The sequence below is a fragment of the Hyla sarda genome, chromosome 5, assembly GCF_029499605.1.
Source record: "Hyla sarda isolate aHylSar1 chromosome 5, aHylSar1.hap1, whole genome shotgun sequence".
Classification (NCBI taxonomy): domain Eukaryota; kingdom Metazoa; phylum Chordata; class Amphibia; order Anura; family Hylidae; genus Hyla; species Hyla sarda.
In genome coordinates this window covers 254385468-254406811 of record NC_079193.1, presented here as the reverse complement: position 1 = coordinate 254406811, position 21344 = coordinate 254385468, and the positions used below count along the sequence as shown (strand labels likewise).

The window sequence follows — 21344 nt, the reverse complement described above, 5'->3', positions numbered from 1 at the left end:
TTCTAACGGCCGTTTTAATGGACGATTTTCAAGATTTTTACGACGGACGTTCATTCCGGATGAATTTTTATAGTGTGAAAGCAGCCTAATAACAAATCAATAACGGATTGGAAAAAACGGGTGCAAACGGAGACATTAAAGGATCATTAGTTTTCAATCAGTTACCCATAGACTTCAATGATAAATTTATAACATCTGTTTCTATTCTGTTAATTTTGACGGGAGAAAAAAAAATACTGCATGCAACGTCTTTTTCCTGTGAAAAAACGGAACAGGAAGCAAACGGGTGATAAAAGATTGTAAAAAAAAAATCCCATTTTTACATGGGATTCTTTTACAGTCGTTTGCAACCTGTTTGAAAAATTATCAAATGGATTAACCTCTTAAGGACGCAGGGCATACCTGTACGCCCTGTACCTGGTATAAAACGGGGGGGGCCGTGACCCCGCGTCATACCGGGTTGGTCCCAGCGGCTAATGACAGCCGAGACCCTGGGCTAATAGCGTGCGGCACCGATCGTTGTACCGTGCGCTATTAACCCTTCAGACGTGGTGTTCAAAGTTGATTGCCGCATCTAAAATGAAAGTAAAAGCTTCCGGAAACTCAATTGGACCATCTAGGTGAAATCGCGATGCCCCGATCAGCTAGAACGTGAGCGGAGGTCCCCTCACCTGCCTCCGTCGCGTCCGATCGGCAATTGATTGCTCCAAGCCTGAAATCCAATTACACTGATCTTTGCCATGTTAATTGACGGCAATGATCTGTGTATGAGAGTGGTATGTGCAGTGAAATAGCCACCGGGGGGGGGGGGGGGGGGGGCTATAACACTGCAAAAAAAATTAAAGTTAAGGAAGATCATTTAACACCTTCTCTAATAAAAGTATGAATCACCCCCCTTTTCCCATAAAAAAAAAAAAACTGTGTAAAATAAAAATAAACATGTACATTTTTTTCCCAAAATATCATATTTTTGGTCACTTTTTATATCATGAAAAAAATGAATAAAAAGTGATCAAAAAGTCCGATCAATATAAAAATGGTACTGATAAAAACTTCAGATCACGGCGCCTTCATACCGGCCCCTACGCAGAAAAATAAAAAAGTTATAGGGGTCAGAAGAGGACAATTTTAAACGTACACATTTTCCTGCATGTAGTTATGATTTTTTTTTTTTAGAAGTAATACAAAATCAAACCTATATAAGTAGGGTATCATTTTAACCGTATGGACCTACAGAATAATGATAAGGTGTCAATTTTACCGAAATATGCACTGCGTAGAAATGGAAGCCCCCAAAAGTTACAACATGGCATTTTTTCTTCAGTTTTGTCGCACAATTAATTTTTTTTTTTCGATTCGCCGTGGAAATTTTGGTAAAATGACTGTCACTGCAAAGTAGAATTGGTGGCGCAAAAAATACGCCATAATATGGAATTTTAGGTGCAAAATTGAAAGCATTATGAATTTTAGAAGGTGATGAGGAAAAAATTTAAATGCAAAAACTGAAAAACCCTGTGTCCTTAAGGAGTTAATAACAGGCATTTATTAACGGGGGGCAGACGGTAATGTGAACGAGCCCTTATTAGTCAGCTTAGCTCCTGCTGACAGTCTTGTGCATTTTACACGAGAGGACGCTAGACGTACACAGTACCTCAAAGGTTTTCTGACTAAAGTGTTGGTCTTGTGATGTCTGTGATTAAAGAATTTGTCACCAATAAACCACTTACCATATTTTGCAAGCATAACCTGATACTCTGTATACTGTTTTTCTGGAGAACGTGTGCAGTGGATGAAGGAAGATATGTTGAGATCATGTTCTCCCCTGTATGCTCAGGGTATACATTGGAAACGTCAAAAAAGGTTGGTGACATAGAATGTGTTGTCCTAACAGCGGGACCATGAGCCAGATGTAGTTAAAGGAGTACTCCAGTGGAAAAAAAATGTAAAAATCTTTCAGTACATGTCAGCTGCTGTATACAACAAAACAAGTTGTGTAGTTCTTTCCAGTCTGACCACAGTGTTCTTTGCTGACACCTCTGTCTATGTCAGAAACTGTCCAGAGTAAGGGCAAATCCCCATAGAAGTAACACACTGACTACTTACTACCATTCCTGGTAACATAACACTATACATGTAGTTGCTCTTTGTTCTCTTTTGCAATTCAGCTCTGCACTGTACAAAGTTAAAGGGTTTATCCACCATAAGGTGATTTTAGTACGTACCTGGCAGGCAGTAATGGACATGCTTAGGAAGGATCTGCGCTTGTCTTGGGGATAAATGGCCATGTTGTGAGATTACCAGAACACTGTGGCTAGCTTTTTGTGGATTGGTATTTCCTGTTTGAGTTTCCTTTGCCTACAAATCCCATTTTCCTCCCTCCCACACATCGGCAACCCACCCATTGAAACAAAAATGAGCTGCATCCATTCAAAAGACATGTGGTATTCAATCAGAATGCCTATAGCTGTTGCAAAAATACAATTAGTTGCAGATTGATCTCTCTCCCTCCAAGCGATCGCTCCACCCATTTAAGCAGACAGGCTCCCTGTCATCAGCTGACTAGTGATGTCAGGTCTCTGAGGCAACAGTAATTTTGTATGCTGTTAAAAATAAATATTGGGGTGAAAATCACATAAGAATTGTGAGAAGACCGTCACACACAGGTACAGACACTAAGGGGGAGATTTATCAAAGCCTGTCCAAAGGAAAAGTTGCCCAGTTGTCCATGGCAACCAATCAGCTCGCTTCTTTCTGTTTCAATCTTTTTATTGAATTTTTCATATGAAACTTAAATTAACAATGCACAGAAATGCAAAAACATCCAGTTACAACGTGTGTAAAACATTGGTACAATCAGAACAAATTTTGTAACTGTCCCAAGACTTCAAGGCACAGCATATGCATAGTATTACGCATCTCAAATGACACTGTAGGTAATAAGTACTATGATCCTCCAGACTCGGGGACAATGAAATAACACTATCAGCTTATTAATAAGACAAAAAGCAATAAATCAAACCAAAACAATAGAAAAGGAAGAGATAGGGAAGAAAGAAAAGAAAGAAAGAGATAAGGAAAAGAGTGCGAGAGGACACCGCTGTGTCAGTAACAGATTATATTACACACTAGTAGAACTACCTGCATTATGAGTATATTGTAACCACGGCTTCCATATAAGGTCTAAAGAAATGGCTCTATTGGTATTATAGGCAATTGCTCTTTCGCTTTTGTAAGATTGGTTTAATAAATCAATAAGTTCTAAAGTGGATGGGGAAACCGGGGACTTCCAATGTCTTGTGATAACAAGTTTCGCAAGAATGAACACTTTGCATAGTAGCAATCTAACTTTAAGATGGAATTGATCCATTCCAATAAGGAGTAGAGCAATGGAGGGTGTCAACAACATCTTAGTATTTGATAGTGTTTGCATGAGCATATCCACCTCTGACCAATAACCAGTAAGAAGTGGGCATGACCACAATGTGTGCAATATGGTCCCTCTATGTCCACAATTACGCCAACATGAAGGAGAAGAAGAGGGATATATAGTATGCAGTCTAGACGGCGTATAATACCAACGCAATCTAGATTTAATTGCTGCTTCCAGATGTTATGCAAGGTAATGCTTTGCGTGCCCATTTAAACGAGGTAACCCAATCAGAAGTGGAGATTGTACAATTTAAATCCGTTTCCCACGCTTTATACTGAGTGTAAGATGACATGGAATCTGAGGATTCCATAATATCATAAAAAGGTCTCAGACCCTTTTTCTGTAGACGTAAGACGCGTAGGGCGTCAGTATTATAAGACCATGTCGTGTGATTGTATGATTGTAAGAAATGCCTAATTTGCAAAAATTGATAAGTCTTGATTCGGGATCAGCTCGCTTCTTTCATTTATAACAAGGCCTCTGCAAAATGAAAGAAACAATCTGATTGGTTGCTGTGGGCAACTGAGCAGCTTTTCCTCTGGACAGGTTTTGATAAATCTCCCCCTAAATTATGAACTATGCTAAATAAACAGCTTCTGTAGCATGTAAATAAAAAAAATTCCTGGAATACCTCCTTTAAATTCTCATCGTGGTCTCCTTAACACACACGCCCTTTTTTATTCTAAATTGTTCAAAATCTTATTTTCATGTGTCTTTTAGAAACATTTTGTGGTAGTGCCTTGTTTTTCTATAAAAAAAAAAGCCTATGTGCAAAAGGAAAACAACTTCGCTTTTTTCCATAGCCACTTTGTGAAATCACCCTTGTCAGCTTCTGACCCCTATAACTTTTTTATTTTTCCACGTACAGGGCAGTATGGGGCTCATTTTTTGTGCTGTGATCTGAAGTTTTTAGCGGTACCATTTTTGCATTGATTAGACTTTTTGATCGCTTTTATTCATTTTTTCATGATATAAAAAGTGACCAAAAATACGCTATTTTAGACTCTAGAATTTTTTTGCCCATACGCCATTGACCGTGCTGTTTAATTGATATATTTTGATAATTCGTACATTTCCGCACACGGCAATACCACATATGTTTATTTTTATTTACACTTTTTTTTTTTTATGGGAAAAGGGAGGTGATTCTTACTTTTACTCTTACTCCTGGACAAAGCCCCGCTGGCCGAAAAGCGTCGGAGGTTTGGTGGGTTACTGGGGAGCCACTGTGTGGGGGGTTCTCTACCACTGTATTGTTACGTCACTGGGTTCTCTTCTGGGCAGTGTTCCTTCAGCACTTTACCTATGCTTTTGTTACTGGCACTCGTCTATACTGGATGGCCACTTTGCCCTTAAATATATTTTTAAATTTCCTTCTATGCACTTTGTTATCTATGATTTTGGTATACATATAATTGCTATAACATTATATGGTATTTAATTTGGATTGATTGTATATTTTTTTGTCCCCCCCCACTGCTCCCTGGTTCACCACCTGCTTATGTCCATGCTGTGTGTGTTTCTTATGTATTTTTGGATTTTCCATTAAATAAAGATTATTCTATTTTAAATAGTCCCTTTTTTCAAGTGGTCTATTTATCTCTTATTGGTTAGTTTTATTAGGAAAGGGGTTTAATGATCTTTAGAAACTTTTTATTTTACTTTTTTTTGCAATGTTATAGACCCCATAGAGGGCTATAACACTGCACACACTGATCTTTTACATTGATCATTGTTATGCCATAGAATCACATTGATCAATGATTTTGCCGCTTGACTGCTCATGCCTGGATCTCCGGTACGGAGCAGTCATTTGGCGATTGGACACGCAGGAGGAAGGTAGGGGATCTATGTTTGTTGTAGAAACTGTACAATTGAAAGAAGGCTCTTGTACGTGGTTGGGCCACCTCTAGCCTGGATACAAAATGAGATATGGTTGTGCATAGAGGCATCCAGTGGCACATTTGCCCACAGATGTTGCAGCTGGACTTGGAGATCTTTACACTCGTAGGTTGATGAATTTGGCTCACCATAAATGCTTGATTAGTGATAAATCTGGCTGGTACAGGGAAACCCTTGCTGTATGTAGGTGAGGGTTGACCATGTGTGTGTCCCCTCATGTAACCACTCTTCCTATCCACTCCTAACAGCGTGGTCATGAAAGCCTTGATGGCATAATATATTTAGCAAAATTATATTCTGCTTCTCTTAATCCAAAGATGCGCCCCCCTCTCGAAGTTTTCCAACTGGGCAAAATGTTTTTTGAGAGCATCATAGAGGTATGTCTTGCAGTCAACAATCTCTCACCAAGAGGTGCACTACCCAAAAGTAGCCTCTAAGAGCCTTTTTAAAGGCCAGCGGAGGATGCACTTTTATGCCCTCTTGTGGCAAGATGCAACATCAGACCACACCATTGATAAGACATAACTGCATGCCAAGTTTACAGCAATCTAATATTTCTAATGTGTATTTTGTGTATATACCACTTTTAGTACCACAACTTCAGTCCACATGCCCCATCCGACATTGTAGGTGTGTGCATGAGAGGGGACAACTTTCTTTCTGTAAATGTGCCTGTTAGTGGTTATTGTATTGGCACATCTAGATATTGGGGCACGTAAATTCTCAGAGCTTTCATTCCCAAACAGGGTGTATGGCTAGAGGAACGTATGTTTTCCCAATATTTTACTAATAAAAGAAGTAAATTACTGTGCATTTTGTATCTGGACTGGGTAATGCACGAAGGGATGCTCAAACTTCTAAACAAATGTGTGCCAAAATAGTAAATAATACAGAAATATTCACCACGTACAATGCTGTCAGCATCTGGGCAAAGAATAAATAATACATTGCTCAAAAAAATAAAGGGAGCACTTAAACAACACAATGTAACTCCGTCAATCACACTTCTGTGAAATCACACTGTGCACTCAGGAAGCAACACTGATTGACAATCAATTTCACATGCTGTTGTGCAAATGGAACAGACAACAGGTGGAAATCATAGGCAATTAGCAAGACATCCCAATAAAGGAGTGGTTCTGTGGGTGGTGACCACTTCTCAGTTCCTATGCTTCCACGGTGATGTTTTGCTCACTTTTGAATCCTGGCGGTGCTTTCACTCTAGTGGAAGCATGAGATGGAGACTACAACCCACACAAGTGGCTCAGGTAGTGCAGCTCATCCAGGATGGCACATCAATGCGAGCTGTGGAAAGAAGGTTTGCTGTGTCTGTCTGCGTAGTGTCCAGAGCATGGAGACGCTACCAGGAGACAGGCCAGTACATCAGGAGTTGTGGAGGAGGCTGTAGGAGGGCAACAATTCAGCAGCAGGACCGCTACCTCCGCCTTTGTGACCTCCAGCAGGCCCCAAATGTGCATGTGTCCACTCAAACGGTCAGAAACAAACTCCATGAGGGTGGTATGAGGGCCCGACGGCCACAGGTGGGGGTTGTGTTTACAGCCCAACACCGTGCAGGATGTTTGGCATTTGCCAGAAAACACCAAGATTGGCAAATTCACGACGGGCACCCTGTGCTCTTCACAGATGAAAGCAGGATCACACGGAGCACATGTGACAGACATGGCAGAGTCTGGAGACACTGTGGATAATGTTCTGCTGCCTGCAACATCCTCCAGCATGACTGGTTTTTCAGTGGGTCAGTAATGGTGTGGGACGGCATTTCTTTGGGGGGCCGCACAGCCCTCCATGTGCTTGCCAGAGGTAGCCTGACTGCCATTTGGTACCGAGATGAGATCCTCAGACCCCTTGTGAGACCATATGCTGGTGCAGTTGGCCCTGGGTTCCTCCTAATGTAAGACAATGCTAGACCTCGTGGCTGGAGAGTGTCAGCAGTTCCTGCAAGAGGAAGGCATTGATGCTATGGACTGGCCCGCCCGTTCCCCAGACCTGAATCCAATTGAGCATATCTGGGACATCGCTCCATCCACCAACGCCACAGACACCTCCTCATCAGAAGCATGCCCAAGGCATTGAGGTCATACAGGCACGTGGAGGCCACACACACACTACTGAGCCTCATTTTGACTTGTTTTAACCCCTTAAGGACCAGGGGGTTTTCCATTTTTGAACTTTTGTTTTTTCCTCCTTACCTTTAAAAAAAATCATAACCTGTTCAATTTTGCATCTAAAAATCCATATGATTGCTTATTTTTTGCGCCACCAATTCTCCTTTGTAATGACAGTCATTTTACCCAAAAATCTATGGCGAAACGGAAAAAAAAATCAGTGAGACAAAATTGAAAAAAAAAATGCCATATTGTAACTTTTGGGGGCTTCTGTTTCTACGCACAAAATTTTTCGGTAAAAATAACACATTCTCTTTATTCTGTAGGTCCATACGATTAAAATGATACCCTACTTGATTTTGTCGTACTTCTGAAAAAAATCATAACTACATGCAGGAAAATGTATACGTTTAAAATTGTCATCTTCTGACCCCTATAACTTTATTTTACCGCGTATGGGGCGGTATGAGGGCTCATTTTTTGTGCAGTGATCTGAAGTTTTTAGCAGTACCCTTTTTGTATTGATCGGACTTGTTGATCACTTTTTATTTATTTTTTCATGATATAAAAAGTGACCAAAAATGCACTATTTTGGACTTTGGAATTTTTTGCGCGTACGCCATTGTCCTTGCGGTTTAATTAACAATATATTTTTATCTATCGTTAGAGGCTGGGCTTGACCCGCTATGACGTGGGGCCATGCTGTGGCCCTGCGTTATAGAAAGGGAATGGACTCAGGACGTACCGGTACGTCCTTGGTCCTTACATTACATCAAAGTTGAATCAGCCTGCAGTGTGGTTTTCTACTTTGATTTTGAGTGTGACTCCATATCCAGACCTCCATGGGTTGATAAATTTGATTTCCATTGATAATTTTTGTGTGATTTTGTTGTCAGCACATTCAACTATGTAAAGACGAAAGTATTTCATATGATTAGTTCATTCATTCAGATCTTGGATGTGTTATCTTAGTGTTCGATTTATTTTTTTGAGCAGTGTATATTCTCCCTATGTATTAATCCCTTAAACTCGGACTGTATAGCACCTTGTAAATGTAAGAGGGTTGGGTGCCCGAGTATCTGTAGGTAGCTCTTCTCACTACAGTGTAGCAGGTTTAGTGAGGTGCAAAACCATGTGCCCCAATAACTGGGGGGGAGGTGTTGGTTTTAGAGGATTTTTTGGCTATTGTGAACAACTTATTAAGCACTTTTTGGGGAGAGATCCCTAAATAAATGCCAGCACTTTAACCCACCTGGAGCTGATACTTTCAGATTTGTATATGTATAATCACGTAGAAATTACAGACCTCTGAATGTAAGATCTTCCTCTGGTGACATCTGCTGGTGGAAGAAAGAATAGATAGCAGAGTGCTTCCTGCTTTTAGGCTTTTTCACAAATGAGTGATAGTTGACCCACAGAAAACAGTACAACTGTTGTCCTATTTCCATTTAGGTTACTTTACGGCTTCTGCCTAGTAATATTATCCTACATACCTTGCCTACCCTTTTCCTGATCACTGGGGATTTAGTGTGTGATGACAAGAGGGTGCAAAAAATAAATACTGTACAGTAGCAGAGCTATAAGTAGCATGCATTAAAGGGGTACTCTGGTGGAACACTTTTATTTATTTATTTTTCAAATAAACTGGTGCCAGAAAGTTAAACAGATTTGTAAATTATTTTTATTTAAAAAATCTTAAGACTTCCAGTACTTATCAGCTGCTGTATACTACAGAGGAAGTTATATAGTTCTTTTCTGTGTGATCTCAGTGCTCTATGCTGACACCTCTGTCTGTGTCAGGAACTGTCCAGAGCAGGATAGGTTTGCTATGGGGATTTGCTCCTGCTCTGGACAGTTCCTGACATGGACAGAGGTGGCAGCAGAGAGCACTGTGGTCAGACAGAAACGAACTATACAACCTCCTCTGGAGCATACAGCAGCTCATAAGTACTGGAAGGATTAATATTTTTTTTAATAGGAGTTATTTACAAATCTGTTTAACTTTCTGGCACCAGTTGATTTAAAAACAAATTGTTTTCCACCGGAGTACCCCTTTAAGTTGTAACTATACATTAGCATCCCATCCAAAATGACACATACCACGGCTGTATACTGCAGAGGGCCCCATTCACTTTAATAACCCAAAAAGACAGTTAGTGACTGTGTATAATAATGTGAAATGACCCAGGAAAAAGTAATGAACACTTAAAGAAAGGGAGGTGCAAAAGTCATGGAAAGCCAAGACAATAGCTGAAATCTATCAGTAATTAAACAGCAATCCAGCCCCTTGTCAGCGCAAATTAATATCGGCTGATTTAGTCCCAACTGATAGCCTACAAAAATGTCTCACTGCCAAGGAGTCACACATGACACATCTCATGATGGGTAAAAGCAAAGAGCTGTCTCAAGACCTTCACAACATAATTGTTACAAAACATAATAATGACGTTGGCTACAGACACATTTCTAAGCTTCTGAATGTTTCAGTAACCACTGTTAGGCCCATAATACAGAAGAGGAAAGACTATCATTCCACCATAATTTAGAATCAAACAGGTGCTCCTCGCAAGATTTCTGACAAGTGAGGAGTGAAAAGAATAATCAGAAAAGTTGTCCAAGTGCCAAGGACCACTTGTGGAGAGCATCAAAAAGACCTGGAATTAGTAGGTGCTGTTCTCTCACAGAAAACAGTAATGCACTCTGCCACCATGGCCTGTATGCACACTGATCATGGAAGACTCCATTACTAAATGAAAAGCATGTTAAATTTTGTTTTAAAGTTTGCTGCACAACATTTGGAAAAAAATCTATGAAATATTGAAAGAATATAGTGTGGTCAGATAAGAGAAAAACGGAACTGCTTGGCTGCCATAACACACACGTTTTGAGTAGAAATGGCACTGCACATCACCCTAAAAACACCCCATACAGTGACGTTTGGAGGTGAGAACATCATGGTTTGCGGCTGGTTTTCAGAAAGTGGTACTGACAAACTTCACATAATTGAAGGAAGGATGAATGGGCAAATTTATCGAGACATTCTTGACAAAAATCTGCTGTCATCTACTTGGATGAAGATGAAACGAGGGTGGACATTATCTGTCCAGAGGAAAGGTTGCCCATAGAAACCAGATTGCTTCTTTTCATTTTCAGAGGCCTTGTTAAAAATGAAAGAGGCAATCTGGTAGGGCTGGGCGGTATACCGGTTCATACCGAATACCGTTTTTTTCCCCCCCTCACGATATGAATTTTGCCCATACCGCAATACCAGTTGGGCCCCTCCCCCCATGAATGAGTGAATTATCCGCCGCAGCGCGCTGTCCCCACATCGGGAACTAATCATATTTGACCCGCGAGTGCTATTCTGCTCCCCCCCCCATATGAATTATCAGCTGTGCTGTCCCCACATCATGTCACCCGCGTGCGCTCCTCTGCTCATCCTCATACGACTTGTGGGCCGCTAGCGCTAGAAATCTGTACTAAAAATAATGCTGCAAAAATAAATAAAACAAACTTTAACTTACCTTCCGACGTAGTCCCTCCTCATGGTCCCTCCGCTGCGGTCCTGGGGATGGGAACGTCACAGAGCCGTCAGCCTATCACCGGCCGCAGCGATGTCCCGCCCCCGCCGATGATAGGCTGGCGGCTCTGTGACTTTCCCGTCCCAAGGAAACTGCAAGAGGACCACAGCGCAGGACAGTGAAGACGGTAGCAGAGCAACGGGGGAACGTAGGCAGGTTAGTTAAAGTTTATTTTTGCAGCCTGGGAAACGTTATTTGTAGTACAGATTTCTAGCGCTGCGGCCCGCAACTCATAGGAGGATGAGCAGAGGAGCGCACGCGGGTGACATGATGTGGGGACAGCCCAGCTCATAATTGTGTGCGGGGGGTGTTGGGAGAGAAGCGGCGCCCAGGTCACATTGGGGGGGCGGGGGGAATACTGTTAAATACCGTGAAACAGCCATCACTTAAAAAAATACCGTGATACATGTTTTTCCTCATACAGCCCAGCCCTACAATCTGGTTTCCCCAATGATCCTAAGCACCCAGCCAAGGAAACTATCAAATGGTTTTAAAGAAAGAAAATAAAGCTACTAGAATGGCCCAGCAAATCACCTGACTTAAATATTGAAGATCATGATTCATAGAAGAGGCCCACAGAACCTTCAAGATTTGAAGACTGTGTGGAAGAATGGGCCACAATCCCCCCAGAGCAATTATGTAACTCCATACAGGAGGTTTCTTGAAGCTGTCATTACCAACAAAGGCTTTTGTACAAAGTATTAAATATCAATAAGTGTGTTCAAAACTTTTTCCCTGTGTCATTTCACATTATTACACATAAATAAATTTCTACACACACAATACATTCGGAAACATGTTAAAAATCTTTCCTAATTTATTAAAAATACAAAAATAAAATACTGCATTGACATAAGTATTCATACATTTTACTCAGTAGTTAGTTGAAGCCCCTTTGGCTGATATTCTATCTTGGAGATGATGCCACAAGGTTTGCACACATAGATTTGGGGATTTTCTGCAGGTCCTCTCAAGCTGTCAGGTTTCATGGGGACCATCGGTAGATACCTTTTTCAGGTCTTTATGGAGATGTTCAATTAAGTTTTTAAAGGGGTACTCCACTGGAACTTTTTTTTTTTTATGAACTGGTGCCAGAAAGTTAAACAGATTTGTAAATTATTTCTATTTAAACATCTTAATCCTTCCAGTGCTTATCAGCTGTTGTATTCTCCACAGGAAGTTCTTTTCTTTTAGAATTTCCTTTCTGTCTGACTACAGTGCTCTCTGCTGACACCTCTGTCCATTTTAGGAACTGTCCAGAGCAGCATATGTTTTCTATGGGGATTTTCTCCTACTCTGGGAAGTTCTTAAAATGGACAGAGGTATCAGCAGAGTAGGAGCAACATGTATATTACATTTTTTTTTACCACTTTTTCCCCCTAAGTGTACTACTCCATTTTTTTTTCATTTCAGATCCGTCTATCCTGTGGGCTACTTCAGATTTGGTGGACTACGATGACCAGCGTTTTTTTAACAACATTTTGTAACAAGGGCTTGTGGGGGACTGTTTTTTTTGGAATAAAAGTTTTTTAAATGAGTTATTTTATTTACTTTACAGGTTTAGTAGTGGAAGCCGTCATCTTATAGACAGAATCCATTACTAAGCCGGGGCTTAGAGTTAGCCCCAAAAACAGCTAGCGCTTACCTCCGATTATTACTCTGGTACCAACCGCCACAGGGGTGCTGAGAAGAGCCGGTACCAAAGATGGCGCTCCTGGGCCTAGGCGGTAACAGGCTGGCTTTTATTTAGGCTGGGGAGGGCCACTAACAATAATCCTCACGCCCACCTTGGTTATGTTAGGCTGTTGTGGTTTGGTTGGTATCTGGCTGAGAATAAAAATACAGGGAACCCTATGCGTTTTTCTTTTAATATTTAATTATTAAAAAAAAACTAAAAACACATAGGGTTCCCCATATTTTCATTCTCCGCCAAATACCACCCAAGCGGCAACAGCCTGACGTAACCAGGGTGGATGAGGACCATTGTAACCGACCCTACCCAGCCTAAATAAAACGTCAGCCTGTTACCACCTAGGCCCAGGAGCGCCATATTTGATGCTTCGTGCCTGTTGGTAGCAGCTCTTCCCGGCACCCCTGTGGCGGTGGGTACCGGGGTAATACTCGAGGGTTAGTGCTCAGCCTTGATTTAGTAATGGATTCTGTCTATAAGACAGCTTCCACTACTAAGCCTGTAAATGTAAAAAATGTTAACAAATCATTTATTCCCAAAAACACTCCCTCCCAAGCCCTCATTAACCATTTTATTAACATTAAACAAAAAAAAAAATGCATGTCATCGTCTTAGTCCACAGGATATACATATCTGAAATCAGAAGAAGAAAAAAAACAAGGAAAATAGGTTAGTACATTTATTGTAACCGACCCGTACATTTCCTGCCCGCACCGCATGACTACAACTCCCAGCATGCCCTTACAGTAAGGACATAATGGGAGTTGTCATGCAGCAGGGCTGGGGGGAGATGTGCAGGCCGGTGACAAGCTTGTCACCTGCCCCCGCAGCATGACTACAACTCCCAGCATGCCCTTACTGTAAGGACATGCTGGGAGTTGTATTCATGTGGCTTGGGCGACAAGCTTGTCATCCGCCCGCCCATCTAACACACTACCCCCAAGCCGCACAACTACAATTTCCAGCATGTCCTTACAGTAAGGACATGCTGGGAGTTGTAGTAGTGTTGCGTAAGCGGGAGATGTGCGGGCGGCTGACAAGCTTGTCGCCCTCCAGTAAATTTCCTACCCGCTCATCCCAATGTGCCTGTGAAAATGAAAGTAAATAAAGTCGCACAAAAAGTCTCACCTGCGACTTTTTGCACAGCTTTCATAGGCAAGTTTGTAAGCCAGGTCCGACCTTGCTTACACTTGCGACTTTTTGAAGGGGGTTTGCGACTTTTATTTGCTTATGTGCGACTTTTGCAATGATAAATCCTGAACCACTGCAAAGTAAAAACTGAAAATTGCTTAGGTTGGGCAGATTGATATTTTTTGCTTACCCACAAAAGTCGCACAAAAAATTGCTTAGGCGCACGTGCAACTTTTTGTGTGACTTTTGTAAGCAAAAAAAGCTGCTTAAGGCTAAGTTTCCACTTGGATTTTTTTCTGGCAGTTTTTGGATATCTGCCACTGCAGTTTTTGAGCAACAGTCAGAAGTGGATCCATAAGGGAGGAGAAGTGTAAGTCCTTCCTTTATATGTCCTATTCCATTTGAATACACTTCTGGCTTTGGCTCAAAAACTGCAGTGGCAGTATTCCAAAAACTGCCAGAAAAAAAAAACAAGTGGAAACTTAGCCTAAATCCCTTGATAAATCTCCCTCTATAACTTTCTGCCACAAGTTGATTGTTTTCCATTGGAGTACCCTTGTAGTCAGGGCTCTGGCTGGGCCACTCAAGGGTCCACATTCATTGTTTTCATTAGGACTCTGCTGCGCCATTCACACTATAGAATTTCCAAAACGGACGTTCCTCAGTGAAATTCCAGATCCAGACTCCTCTGAAAGAATATGTTAATTGTTTCGGCATTGTCATCTATGGCGGTAGCGCATTTCCATTCTGTTGATGACCACTACAGGTGTTTCACCTTGAATAACTCTGGGCAAAGTTTCCATAGTGTGAATGTGCCCTTAGAATTAAGGCCAAAAAGTCCCCATCTTAGTTTCATTAGACTGGAGAGTCTTGTGTATCGTAGTTTGTGAGACCATTATGTGCTTGTATGCAGATTCTAGGTAGCTTTCATGTGTCTTTTACTAAGGAGGCTTATTTTTGGCCACTCTGACATAAAGCCCAGATTGTGGAGTGCTGCAGTCATGGTTGACCTTCTTTAACTTCCTCCCATCTGAACACAAGATCTTTGGTGCTCATCCAGAATGACCATTGGGTTCATGTCACTTCTCTACCAAGGCACTCTCCCCAGATCACTTACTTTGGGGGGACAGCCTGTTCTAGGAAGAGCCCTGACTCTAAAAAATATGGAGGCCACTGTGTTCTTTGGAACTTTCAGTGCAGCAGAAATATTTTTGTACCCTTTTTCAGATCTATGGAGGAGATTTATCAAACCTGTCCAGAGGAAAAGTTGACCATAGCAACCAATCAGATCGCTTCTTTCATTTTTCAGAGGCCTTGTTAAAAATTAAAAAGGCAATCGGATTGGTTGCTATGGGCATCTAGGCAACTTTTACTCTGGACAGGTTTTGATCAGTCTCCCCTATGCCTCAAGACAACCCTGTCTCTGAGCTCTACAGGCAGTATTTCCCGCCCCCTCATTGCTTGATTTTTGCTCTGATATGCATTGTCAGCAGTGAGACCTTATATAGACAGGGCTGTGTCTTTCATATGTCCAATTAGGTGAATTTACCCCAGGTGACTCCAATCAATGTGCAAAAACATCTTAGAGGTGATCAAAAGAAATGGGAGGAGCCAGAGCTAAATGTCAAAGGTCATAGGATGGTGAAGCAGAAGCTGTAAGCTCCCGCTCCTCCATTCACTAACCTTCCTCACGCTGCGAGTACACAGCATGTGAGCCGCGGGGACACGATCCACGGCAGCCTGGCATGATGACGTCACATAATGGCGCTGGCGCCTGGAGGTCCTATTCCCGCGGCTCCCATACTGTAAGTAAGACGAGTATGCTCAGGGCCCAGAGGGCACTATGTCGTACAGGAGAGGGGTGGGAAAGAAAAGGGAATATTTAATGTGAGGGGCAAAGCACAGGGGCATTATATGTGAGGGGCAAAGCACAGGGGCATTATATGTGAGGGGCACAGTACAGGGAACATTATATGTGAGGGGCGCATGATGGGGCATTATATGTGAGGGGCACATGATGGGGGCATTATATGTGAGGGACACATGATGGGGGCATTATATGTGAGGGGCGCATGATGGGGGCATTATATGTGAGGGGCACAGTACAGGGAGCATTATATGTGAGGGGCGCATGATGGGGGCATTATATGTGAGGGGCACATGATGGGGGCATTATATGTGAGGGACACATGATGGGGGCATTATATGTGAGGGGCGCATGATGGGGGCATTATATGTGAGGGGCACAGTACAGGGAGCATTATATGTGAGGGGCGCATGATGGGGGCATTATATGTGAGGGGCGCAGTACAGGGAGCATTATATGTGAGGGGCGCATGATGGGGGCATTATATGTGAGGGACGCATGATGGGGGCATTATATGTGAGGGGCGCATGATGGGGGCATTATATGTGAGGGGCGCATGATGGGGGCATTATATGTGAGGGGCACAGTACAGGGAGCATTATATGTGAGGGGCGCATGATGGGGGCATTATATGTGAGGGGCGCAGTACAGGGAGCATTATATGTGACGGGCACATGCAGCCCAGCCTCTACCTCCAGTGGCGCCCAGATAATTTGAGTTTGAGACCCCTAGTTTACAGGTATGTGTATATATATATATATATTTATATATAATCTATCCAGAACCTTGGCTATATGCACAGTATAGTCGCTGCATACTGAAGGGTATACTTCAGATTTCAGAAGAATTAAAACCTCCAGGTAACCTTGTGCACAGGGAGATCTGACACAGGGGGGCACTGACACAAATGGGCCCTAATGATTCCAGGTTTTGTATGAGGGGTGTAACTTCTGGGCCATATTGCAATATCTGTACCAGGGCCCAGTGCTATTCCTTTGGGTCCATACATACTGGTGCCTTCTTATGGGGGCAGAGGTGCCTTTGGGGCCCCAGCTCGCACCCCCTATAGTCCCACCTGGTCTTTCTGTGGGTGTCACACTGCTATAGGGGTCCTAAGGTATGTGCTGCTGTTATCTCACCCGACATGTCACTCCCAGCGCCCTAATCTCAGCCATGTATTTGGGAGCTGCAGTCACTGGGCTGTACAGAAGGAATATTATATTGATAAAAAGGAAGGGCCTGAATGGGTTAATGCGGCCGCTAAGTGTGTACATCACCTGAGGTAACTTTCCGTCCGTGCGGAAGGTCTGGTGCCGCTCCAGCTGTGCACGGAGCATGTGTGGGGCTGTGCCAGCAGCCGGAGCCTTGGCAGGAGGAGGGTGCGGGGGGCGGCACTGAGCATCACACAGGCTTCTCTAAAGTAAGGAGGAAAGTGCGGGGCTGAGGAATGACGCACGGGACCGTGCCCCGGAGCGGAGATGCGGAACCATTAGAGGCCCCGGCGCACACACAGCGACACTGCTCCCGGACGGCGGCGGCTCCACTTCCTCTCCGCGGCTGAACAGCTGATGCGCCCGCCGGAGGATATGAGGCTGCCTGCCCTGTGCTCTCCTTCCTTCCGCCGCTGCTAGTCACTGCCTGCCGCCGCCATCTGGACTCTGCAACCCGCCAGGCGGAGGCACAAGTGCGGGCACAGAGAGGCGCTGCGGGGATGCTGCACATGCCGATCTGCCCAGCTCCTGAGTATGTCCAGTGACCACCTCAACTCCACACTGCAAGATGCCGCATTCAAAGACCTCTTCCTGGTGAAAGGTAAGTGCCCGCGGGCCCCCGGCATTCCTGTTTATACCTGGAAGCTCAGATGTGTTTGGGCTGTAGACCCCTGGGCATGTGGAGGAAGTCAAGAGCCAGGGACAGGATAGGCAGCTGGAGGCTCTGTGTCTAGAGTCTGGGAACACCTACAGAGTTGGCTTGTGTATGAAAGTATTCGGGGTTATGTGGCTACAACATATGACATCTGTAGACAGGAAATTGTATTTTGATAGAAAATAAAAAAAAGTTAGAAATGTCAGCCCTATTCACTGCACACCCCCTCTAAGATTGTGTGCCATTTTCTGGTTCTATGGGAAGGACTTCCAGCAGAGACCCCCATGTAGTCATCAGAGACCCCCAGCTTCTCAGGGCCACAGTCTGCTTCCTCCATCAGAGACCCCCAGCTTCTCAGGGCCACAGTCTGCTTCCTCCATCAGAGACCCCCAGCTTCTCAGGGCCACAGTCTGCTTCCTCCATCAGAGACTCCCAGCTTCTCAGGGCCACAGTCTGCTTCCTCCATCAGAGACCCCCAGCTTCTCAGGGCCACAGTCTGCTTCCTCCATCAGAGACCCCCATGTAGTCATTAGTGCAGTCTGCTTTCTCTATCAGAGACCCCCAGTTTCCCAGGGCCACAGTCTGCTTCCTCCATCAGAGACCCCCATGTAGTCATTAGTGCAGTCTGCTTCCTCCATCAGAGACCCCCAGCTTCTCAGGGCCACAGTCTGCTTCCTCCATCAGAGACCCCCAGCTTCTCAGGGCCACAGTCTGCTTCCTCCATCAGAGACCCTCAGCTTCTCAGGGCCACAGTCTGCTTCCTCCATCAGAGACCCTCAGCTTCTCAGGGCCACAATCTGCTTCCTCCATCAGAGACCCCCAGCTTCTCAGGGCCACAGTCTTCTTCCTCCATCAGAGACCCCCATGTAGTCATTAGTGCAGTCTGCTTCCTCTATCAGAGACCCCCAGCTTCTCAGGGCCACAGTCTGCTTCCTCCATCAGAGACCCCCAGCTTCTCAGGGCCACAGTCTGCTTCCTCCATCAGAGACCCCCAGCTTCTCAGGGCCACAGTCTGCTTCCTCCATCAGAGACCCCCAGCTTCTCAGGGCCACAGTCTGCTTCCTCCATCAGAGACCCCCAGCTTCTCAGGGCCACAGTCTGCTTCCTCCATCAGAGACCCCCAGCTTTTCAGGGCCACAGTCTGCTTCCTCCATCAGAGACCCCCAGCATCTCAGGGCCACAGTCTGCTTTCTCCATCAGAGACCCCCAGCTTCTCAGGGCCACAGTCTGCTTCCTCCATCAGAGACCCCCAGCTTCTCAGGGCCACAGTCTGCTTCCTCCATCAGAGACCCCCAGCTTCTCAGGGCCACAGTCTGCTTCCTCCATCAGAGACCCCCAGCTTCTCAGGGCCACAGTCTGCTTCCTCCATCAGAGACCCTCAGCTTCTCAGGGCCACAGTCTGCTTCCTCCATCAGAGACCCCCAGCTTCTCAGGGCCACAGTCTGCTTCCTCCATCAGAGACCCCCAGCTTCTCAGGGCCACAGTCTTCTTCCTCCATCAGAGACCCCCATGTAGTCATTAGTGCAGTCTGCTTCCTCCATCAGAGACCCCCAGCTTCTCAGGGCCACAGTCTGCTTCCTCCATCAGAGACCCCCAGCTTCTCAGGGCCACAGTCTGCTTCCTCCATCAGAGACCCCCAGCTTCTCAGGGCCACAGTCTGCTTCCTCCATCAGAGACCCCCAGCTTCTCAGGGCCACAGTCTGCTTCCTCCATCAGAGACCCCCATGTAGTCATTAGTGCAGTCTGCTTTCTCTATCAGAGACCCCCAGTTTCCCGGGGCCACAGTCTGCTTCCTCCATCAGAGACCCCCAGCTTCTCAGGCCCACAGTCTGCTTCCTCCATCAGAGACCCCCAGCTTCTCAGGGCCACAGTCTGCTTCCTCCATCAGAGACCCCCAGCTTCTCAGGGCCATAGTCTGCTTCTTCCGTCAGAGACCCCCAGCTTCTCTGGTCCACAAGCAGTTATTTGCATTAGAGACCCCCATTTGTCAGGGTTTCATTCTGTTACCTGTATCAGAGACCCCCGGCTTCTCGGGGTCTGCTCCCTCCTCCTAGAGACCTCCATGCATTTGCTGTTCCATGCAGCAGTCTGCTTCCACCATGTGCGGGGAATAGTTAGACTTGCAGATTTATGGTAAAGCGTGCTATTTCTGGAGGTTCATCTAGAACAATAGAAGAGTGCTGCGCCTCACAGTGTGACGGGTTTCTCCAGGATTTGCTTTGTGGTGGGAGTTTTGTACAAGTTGAGTTTGTCAATTGGCTGAAGTTGGTATCAAGTTGGGGATTTACATAGGACTGCTGGCAAGTTATATTGCACACACATTACAGCCCTAAAGAGTTAATGGAAAAATCTGTTCTGCTCCATGTTTAGAACCCCATCTCTCTGTCCAGATACACAGGGCGAGAGCGGAGTGAAGTGTGCAGTAGGGTGTAGTGTCTGGACTTGGATGGAGTTTGACATCATCGCACAAGAACTTTGGGCTGCTTGTTTTGTATTTCTAACTCAAGTTCATGGTTTGGGTGAGGTTTAGGCGGAAACTTACCACAGAATTTCCAGACTTGAGACTGCTGGAACGCTTTGATGTTCTGATGGTAGTTCAGAGAACGGATGTGCCTCCCTTTTCAGAGAATCCTCCCCCGAGTCATGGTAAATTTAGAAGAAGTGGCAGCTCCTGGCACTCAGTACATGTGCCACCTCGCCCCGTGAACTCTGCGTTCTAGGAAACACGGAGTTCAATGTACTTTGTTGTGTGTCTGCCCACATGTGATCTGGGACTGGATTGTATTGTGGTTGTTTGATCCAAGGTGGTGACAGTCTCCATAGTCGTCATTCTATGTGCTTCATCCTTCACAATGTGATACAACAGCCAAGAAATATGGCATTCGTAGTGACTACCACATGTCTCTCCTTTACTAGTGCCATAAGAATGTTATTCAGACAGTACAGCTGTAGCAGTATCTAATCTTGTTAATCTGGCATGTGATAAGAATATAATCCTGTTTGGCAGAATTAGAATGAGATACCTGACAGTAGGGCTAGGAAGGGGTGGCAGGAGGTGACCGGGCACGAGGAGGATGCCAAGGTGGGAAACCAGTAGATCACGGACAGGTCCTAAGTAGATAAGAGATGTCCGCTCTCTGAATGTTTTTTCTTCCATTGTTGGTCTGGGATGGTTGGCTCTCTGAATATCAACACCATAAGGGTCTATTTACATGGCAGAATTCCGCCTCAAATGAAAACCCATAGACTTCTATGGGGTCCCGCACTCCCATTCACACGTGTGAATGGGGGAGTGCGGAATTCCATAGAAGTCTATGGGCTTTAATTTGAGGTGGAATTCCGCAAGCAGAAATTCTGCTGTGTGAATAGATCCTTACTGATATGAAGATGTTTCTGCCTTTAATATGTGAAGAGAGGATGTTTTTATCATGGTGGATTCTTTAGTATGGTAACTTTTATAGTGTTGCAGTGGATATATACCTCATCAAAAATGTATGTCCCTGGTTTATTTAATGTATATACTGTATGTATATTGTTCTTTAAAGTTTTGCCAATAAGGCCCCTTTCACACTACAGGTATCATCCTGTAAAAACCTCCGTTATTACTCCCGGCAAAAAGTCCTGAAGACCGCCGTCAAAAAATCCCATTCATGTTAATGGGATTTTTTTTGACCATCCTTTTGCATCAGGTATGTCCGTTTTTACTGATGTCCGTTATTTTTGCTTGCACAAAAGACGGTGCATGCACTAA

The 21344-nt window shown here is 44.4% G+C and overlaps 1 protein-coding gene across 7 annotated transcripts in view; it reads left to right on the top strand.

Annotated features, from left to right (window-relative positions):
* LDLRAD4 (low density lipoprotein receptor class A domain containing 4) overlaps positions 1-21344 on the top strand; it is a 257251-nt gene that overhangs the window by 194668 nt on the left and 41239 nt on the right. Inside the window, exon 1 of one of the 7 annotated variants that reach the window (XM_056521506.1) lies at positions 13087-13398. The exons of 5 other annotated variants lie outside the window; for them this stretch is intronic. In XM_056521506.1, coding sequence (XP_056377481.1) covers positions 13326-13398 — 73 coding nt within the window. In that variant the 5' untranslated portion in view covers positions 13087-13325. Of the gene's footprint in view, positions 1-13086; positions 13399-16538; positions 17540-21344 lie in introns of those variants that run through there. One more of the 7 variants, XM_056521507.1, reaches the window with a different exon arrangement.